The sequence below is a fragment of the Sinocyclocheilus rhinocerous genome, unplaced genomic scaffold, assembly GCF_001515625.1.
Source record: "Sinocyclocheilus rhinocerous isolate Xijiao unplaced genomic scaffold, SAMN03320098_v1.1 scaffold8, whole genome shotgun sequence".
Classification (NCBI taxonomy): Eukaryota; Metazoa; Chordata; class Actinopteri; order Cypriniformes; family Cyprinidae; genus Sinocyclocheilus; species Sinocyclocheilus rhinocerous.
Genome location: NW_015666800.1, coordinates 2,316,449 through 2,324,377, shown reverse-complemented (window position 1 = coordinate 2,324,377; position 7,929 = coordinate 2,316,449). Strand labels below are relative to the sequence as shown.

Below are 7,929 nucleotides of genomic sequence, written 5' to 3'. Positions count from 1 at the left end.
ATATATATATAAATCTTTACGAGCTCTTGTCGTGCTCGCGCTCCTTCGATTAATGCCACATTACTTAGTACAGACTTAGTACATGCAACAATTGGTATATTGTGTCTGGTTAAAATTACAGTATTGGGTTTATATGTTTGGAGCTGCTTAAATTCTATATAGTAGGCCTATGTAGGCCCTGTGTGTGTGTGTGTGTGTGTGTGTTTTTGCTTGCTTGTGCGCGTGCGCATTTGAATAAATATAGCAGAGAGCGCGCAGTGTTGTAACATTTAGTTGTAACGCTTTTTCCACGGTATCTCACATTAATATCAAATTCTGATACTTTGCTGCTACAAATTTAAATAATTTAGAAATCGTTAATTTTGTCAAGTAAAAGGATTGCTGTTTTTACACCCTACTCACCCTGTAACACTAGAAGATTGTAATGTCGTGCTTACATTTATTGTGATAATCAGATTCACTTATTGCTGCATCTTCTATCACCACACAGGCCTTAATCCAAAATTATGAAAATACAGGAAATATTTTTATTCAAAACACAAATAGAACACACAAAACTATAAAAGTAGCAAACAATCTGCATGTAATGACTAACAACTGCGGCAAATGTGGCCTAATATACGCTGTGCCACAATCTTTGTATGCACATTAGAAGTATGCTGGAAACTTTTACACCACTCAGTATTTCGCATTATAATTCTATGATATTCAAACATGTAGATGAAAAGCTTGTGTGGATGTTTTATATTAAATAAGAGAACTTACTGATTTATTAGACACCAGCTCTGCCATTTAACGTTAATTAATGTAGCCTAATTCAAACATTAACTTATACTTTATACCTCAAACTTTTTTTTTTTTGGTCCTTTAAATACTTTATATATTTTTTACAAAGAGTCTTCTAATGTCACCCTATATGATAGTGCTCGTGTATGGTAGTGATTTCCCCTCTGTGGCTCATTTCTAATAGGTTAAACTGATGACGTTACAACTCACTCCATGTTACAGCACAGCACTTCTGGTTTCCTCTAATGTATAATGTTTAAGTTTTAATAAACTAGTTTTTATTGCACCTATTACATATAATGTTTTCAATATCTATTTTAATAAATGCACTAGAATTGTATTTAATCTACATGCTACATTTGATTTGATTATTTTGATAAAACAAGAGTGTATCAGTAACTAAGCACTGAGAGTTAATCTAATAATCACATCCATAGCTGTCCTCATGCAGCCGGATTCGCGCGCTTTATCAGTGTGGAGAGCTGTGCAGACGCGCGCGATGAGGGGTGGCTGGTTAACCTGCCATTGATATGCAAATATAATTAAGTGAAGTTACACATAAAGATAAAAGTAACATATGACGCTCGGTATCATCGCAATCTATAAATGCAATTATGTCGGTACTCACATGGTCACTGGGTGTCACTTCTGCTGGCGGATAATTGGCTGGTGCGCCCGGCGTCTTTTCTCTCTTATAGTGTGCAGTCAGTGCAGGCAGGTGTCGATCACTGTTCAGGATCAAACGGCACGGCGCAGTTTACGATGCCTTCGGCTTGTTGTGTATACTTGGCTATAAATAGGTAACTTTTTAGATGAAAACGGCTAACAAACGAGAAGGGAAGGCGTAATTTTGCGCAGGAGCTCCCTCTTTCAGCAAGATCTGCCCCCGGAATCTGACATGTAAATTTCAACAGATCATTAAATGAATTCTTCAAGTAATCAAATTCAAGTTTAACAGATCGTCGGCTGATTTCGTCAAGGAATCAAAATAGAAAAGCACATGTCTAAACGACTGTGTTGTCTTTTTTTTTCTGAAGGACAAATACACACATTTTCACTACAAATGCTGCAATTTTTGAGTCAAGAATATAAAAAAAGTTGATATATTGTTTAGATTTTTCACTATTATTACATGGACAAAAACATTTTAAGTATTTCAAACATTATCTTAACTGTTAAGTGTCGGTGTTTCAGATAAAGCTTACCCGTTGGCTGTGAACTGTCAGTGTATCTGAAATGAAACAATTTTAGAAAGAACCGTATGTTTTAGAACATCCAAGTTATGCACAATGATACAACAACATTGCTAAACAATATCTTAATGGAAAAAATAGACTGAATAGATTTTAACTATAATCATTAAACAACCAGTATTTATCACTAACTTGTTAAAAATCTGTAAGCATCAAATCGAGATACAACTTTCATACAACTTACCCTGTCTACGTATTAACGCCTTTATATTGCCTTTAATATATTGTCGCAGTGCAGGTTGACTGTTTCATATTCATATCTAATCTCATGGCCCATAAACTAATAACATAAAGACGATTCGAATTAATCCATTCGGTGACAAGAGACAGACAAAAGGCAAGCGAATGTTTGCGTCGCGATTTATAGAGTTCCACCTATATCCTTTTTTTATCTGTTTGTGTGCAGCGCACCTTTACAACGTATCCGTTTATGTAATACTTCCCTCAGGTTTTGGTGAAGCTGTTCCTATATGTGTACTAGCACACCAAGCCTCAAGTTAAAGGCATGTTTTCAACTCTTAATTAACATTAAACTTAATTAGGCGTCATTTTGTACAAGAGCGTGTTCGGCGAGAGCCGCGCGCGCAGATAAAGAGCGTTGCCCGTGCCCGTCAGAGAAAGCGGGGCGAGGTGCGTTTTCAGATGATTTTGCTATGAAGTCAAAAACTTTCAAACTCTTTTTTTTCTGCATGAAATAATACATAATAGTTTTAGATTGATGAAATGCCCATCTGATACTTCTTCTCATGCGTTTGCGTGTGTGGAAGTATCATTTTTGCTAGTTGATTAACAGACTGGCAACTTGCAAAAGTTTTGCAAAAACTTTTTATTACACTGTCAGCTGAAGTTGTTTTACTTTTTGTACATATTAATGAATGCTTTGTTCGTTCAGCAGCCACACATTTTATTTTATGACAATTCATAGTGAAGAAATGTGTGTAAGCAGTCATTCTTTCAGATGTAGGCCTCCACCAGCCCGATTGCTGTCCATGGTCCTGATCTGCTCTCTTCAAAGTCTCTTTCATTCTTTCTGTCTCTATAAGCATACTTCCCTATTATGTAGTATGCAAAAAGCAACTATGTCAAATGAGTAGAATGTCCAAATATTCAGCATTTAAAACCATGCATATGCTGAGATTCTGAACTATGCAGCTAGTGGATACTTTGCTATCCTATGAGGCCATGGGAGCAGAGGATTCCTCAGATTTGCATGGCTCTTTTAAAGTGTAACTGCTGTATATGTATTAAGAAAGTTCCTTGTGGTTAAATTGGATTTTCAACAATAGCGGAGTAATTTATTTTTGCAGTTGTGGTTAGTATGTCATAGGTCAAAGAACATATGGGTCAAAGGTCAAAGCCAGTATGCCAGATGTAGTATGCTCAGGAATATTACACACCTGCATACCTTAAAATAACACTTTGGTACTGAATTTTTGTCTTTCTTTCTTGTATTGAAAGGTGTTCAAATATCAAGCAAAACTTCAGTTTGTGACTGTATGTCTAATTAGCGCCTTTATATCAACATAACTTTTTTTTTTAGCATCAGATGTCATCACTACCCTCTAATTATTTATTTCCATATTGGACAAATAAAATGGACAGCTATTTAAAATAATGTAGTTTTTACAGTTAGTTAATTACAGATGTGTAATCAAGCAAACATTTAAAACTTTCTGCAATAGAAACTGTATTTTTAAATGTTTATGTATTTTAAATCACACCAAAATGTATGCATACAGATTTCTCAGAGAATTTCTGTGCATGGCCTTTTGGAGGAATGCTATTTTTATTTGAACATTTTGTAGAAGCAGAAAATGAAATGAAAGGTGTTAGATATCTAGCTCATCGTTGCGTAATATAAGACACTGCTGAAGCTCACAGCTTGAAAATGGATCGGATTGCTCCGCATTTAGGCATTAATTGATGTGTAACCCCAACCCTGTAGAAACCCAATAGGTTTTCTATTATTACGTAAAGGGAATGCCATTTGCTTTACATCACTTCTCTGCTTTCCTCCTCATACCAGCAGACTTTTTGTGAATTCCTATAGAAGTTGTATAATAGTGTGTGTGTGTGTGTGTGTGTGTGTGTGTTTGTGTACATTTATACATACACATACCAACATAAATGAAAAAAAAAAAACAGATAGCACAAAATACAAAATCTCATCCCAACACTTTTGCTGAATAATCTCAGAAATATCAGCATTTGTGACATTTAGTCCGTCAGAACAGTTTTGAGTTTTAACTGGTCTAATTTTGTGTCTCTGGAAAATAGTGATCTATGACTATCAATAAGGTTTTTTTGCATATCAAAATATTTTTGTGTCCATTTCTTAATTTGTGGGCACACCAATGTTTTGGTTTGTGGAGGAAAAATTATATTTTTTATTTTTAAGTAAAAAGATAAAATTAGATCCTTGGGGTAAGATGATCTTTTAGACCTCTAAGAAAATATTATTTCATTATTTCTACATCAAAGTGAAATTTGTTTGAAAGGGTTAGGGATTTGACTATGTTAGACAGCAGGACAATATATATATATTTTTTTGCTAAATTTGAGGTGGGCTAATTAATTGGTTTGGTTAAATGTGGAGATTACAAAACAGTCCAAAGGAATGCAAATATCTGAGGCTATGATGAATGCAAAAACAACACACTCCACATTTGCCGTCGACTATGTGAAACATCTGGATTAGAAGTGTAGTTGGTCCCCTCAGCAGTCTGCATTCAGTTTGCCGTGCTACCAAACATGCAAGTGCCCATTTAGCCCGAGAGAGCTGCTCACCATTAGCAGCAAACACACAGTGATAGTACTGTCTGCCCGCTCTGACAAAATAAAACAGAATAGTTGTGCAGTCTCTCAATGAGAGGTCCATGTCACAGCTGGTCTTCCTGACAGTGCTTGTGAATCATCCTTACATATCTTCTTTAAGGTCAGTTCTGGAGGCGGATATCCCATTCCACATCAACACTCTCGGCAATAAGACAATTTGTGAACATGAGCCCAGATGCCGTGATCTGTCTCCTCCAGCTCGTACCTCCCTCCAGTGCCAGCTCTCTTCTCCCAGGTAATTGCGCTATTCTGACACTGTCAAGAGAGCAGCAACATGCCTCATCAGAGGAACTATTTGCATTTTGTGGCGTGATCGTTTATGGCAAGCGTCCTGGTGAACTTCCTCTCTCTTTGTTAAATACGACTCAGATCTGACACCTTCAACCCTGTCGGCCCCACCTTCACTGCCATTAACAAACCCGCCGAGGTGTCAAACAAGATAAGAAAAATTAAAGAGACTGCCCCCTTTTCGCTTAATAACCCTTAAATCTCCACAAATACACTCGGATGCCTCACCACACCTCCAGCAACGCGGGGCGTGTTGTGTTCTCTATTTATTTACCATCCCACAACCGGAACACAAAGACTAATGGATAAAAAGTGACAAGCTATCAGGAGAATCTGAATGCATAATTGATTCAGGGCATAAATTAATATGATTATGCAGAGGCAAGGGGCATGTCTGGCAAGCAGCGGAGAAGCGCAGGGGGGATGAAACATGGCTCCAATCTTCAGGGCTGATAGGCATCAATATGTAACAAACATCGTCTTCTCCATTTCATGCTCTTTATACAGGACATGTCTCGGTGATGAGAGTCTTCTTCCTCATCTGAGATGCCATAACAAGGTGCTGGTAGAGCACGTTCCTGTTGACCGGGGCTTGTACAAAGATGAATGGGGGGGGGTTGTACACTGTCAAAGTTCTCAAAGTTAGATCTTTGCAGGTGAATTCCAGTTGAAACAGAAAGAAATAACAGGATGACATAAGATGGTACCAGTACCCTGTCCAAAACCCGGTAGTACCATGGTACATTAAAAGAAATGTTGGTACCATGGTATTTTTGATACTTCTCTGTAAGTGTCAGTGCAAACAATCTTCTAAATATACTAAACATATAAACATCTAAATATACTACTAAAAATAATAAAAGCAGTAACTGTCACGGGTTGTCGACTAAACTGAACATAATCGTGACATTAGCTCCCCCTCTCGGAAGGCGTGAGCTCACGCCACAACAGTAGATAATAGAAAAGAGGAAAGAGGGCGGAGGCTTAGGTGGAAGGCGTGGTGCTGATGAAGAACAGGAACCTGGATAAATCGGAGGAGACCAACACCATGGTGGAGCCGACGGTGCGAGGAACCAGGGAGGAGCTTTGGCTGAAGGACTGGGCGACACCCAGAAGCCGATCCACGGAGGCGGAACTAGGGTACGTGGAGGAACTGGTGGAGCAGAGAGGCTGACGGACCAGGGCGACATCGAAGGCCTGGAAGCCCAAGGTGGAGCGGCTGGCTCGCGTGACTGAGGCGGAGCCGGGGATTCGGCTGACCAGGGAGACGATGGAGCGAGCGAGGACGACGGGGAAACCAGAGGAAGGGAGGAGCCCGGTGAAGCCGAAGGGGTGGAGGGTTGAGGCGCAGCCGGAGACCCGGAAGTTCGTGGCGGAAGCTGAGCGACGACCGACCGAGGTTTGTCTGGATGTATGAGGGAGCCCAGAGGAGTCCAAGGGCAGACGGGCCTCGGTGGAGACGAAGGAATGCAGAGCCGGAGCGGAGTCGGCGGGCTGACAGGCCAAGGTGGAGACATGGGCCTGGAGGGCCGAAGTGCAGCCTGGGACTCGGCGCAATACCGAGCTGGTGGAGGGGAAGCCTGAGGCGAGGCTGATGAGCCGCACGGAGCTAGCGGCGGAGGCAGAGCCGAGGAGCTGGACGACACCAGTGGGGCCGATGAATCCAGGGGACTGGCTGAAACCAGCAGAGGAGATGGGACCAGGAAACCTGACAGGGACATCGGAGGAGGAAGATCTCCGGACGGGACCGGAGCCTCTAACAATCCGGACGGGACCGGCGAAGAAGACAAAGGTTTGAGGGTGGGTACTTGGGTGGGAACTGGATCCGCGGACCACAGATCTATGAGGTTCATGTCCGCTCCTGGCTTTACGGTGGACTGATCAGTGTGCTTAGTCTCCGCAGCTTTGGTGGACTCCGGTTATTCTGTCACGGGTTGTCGAGGAATGAGGACAGCAAACGAAGATGCATACTTCCAAACAGACTTTACTGAGAATACTGATTTGGTACAACACATAACATAAGCTAATAACCGACAAAGGATAGAACAGAATCAGGACTATATGTACACACGTGGTAAATGAGGGAACTAAACAGGAACAGCTGGACAAGGATTAACTAATCAGAAACCATGGTAACTAATGAGGGCTCATAACAGACATGACAGGAACTGAACTAAACTGAACATAATCGTGACAGCAACAATTTAGTAAAAATATAAATACATACAAACAAGGCTGCAGTTATACATTAAACAATATTCATATAAAATAGTAACACAAATAAACAGAACGTAGTAGCAAATTCCTAACATCAAAAAAAAATTTTTTCAATAAATAATAATAAGCTAAAAAATGCAGCAATAAATTCTTAACATCAAACAAACCCGAGGTGGAGACATGGGCCTGGAGGGCCGAAGTGAAGCCGGGGACTCGGCGCCATACCGAGCTGGTGGAGGGGAAGCCTGAGGCGAGGCTGATGAGCCGCACGGAGCTAGCGGCGGAGGCAGAGCCGAGGAGCTGGACGACACCAGTGGGGCCGATGAATCCAGGGGACTGGCTGAAACCAGCAGAGGAGATGGGACCAGGAAACCTGACAGGGACATCGGAGGAGGAAGATCTCCGGACGGGACCGGAGCCTCTAACAATCCGGACGGGACCGGCGAAGAAGACAAAGGTTTGAGGGTGGGTACTTGGGTGGGAACTGGATCCGCGGACCACAGATCTATGAGGTTCATGTCCGCTCCTGGCTTTACGGTGGACTGATCAG

General features: G+C 41.2%; 1 protein-coding gene across 1 annotated transcript; it reads right to left on the bottom strand.

The window, feature by feature from the left end:
• Window positions 1-6,146: 6,146 nt before the first annotated feature.
• On the bottom strand, window positions 6,147-7,917 carry LOC107733090 (proline-rich receptor-like protein kinase PERK2). The gene is made up of 3 exons (XM_016544583.1): window positions 7,547-7,917; window positions 6,423-6,664; window positions 6,147-6,315 (listed from the first exon to the last, which is right to left on the bottom strand). The coding sequence occupies exons 1-3, from the start codon at window positions 7,895-7,897 to the stop codon at window positions 6,147-6,149; spliced, it is 762 nt and encodes a 253-aa protein (XP_016400069.1). The 5' UTR covers window positions 7,898-7,917.
• Between the last annotated feature and the right edge of the window lie 12 nt (window positions 7,918-7,929).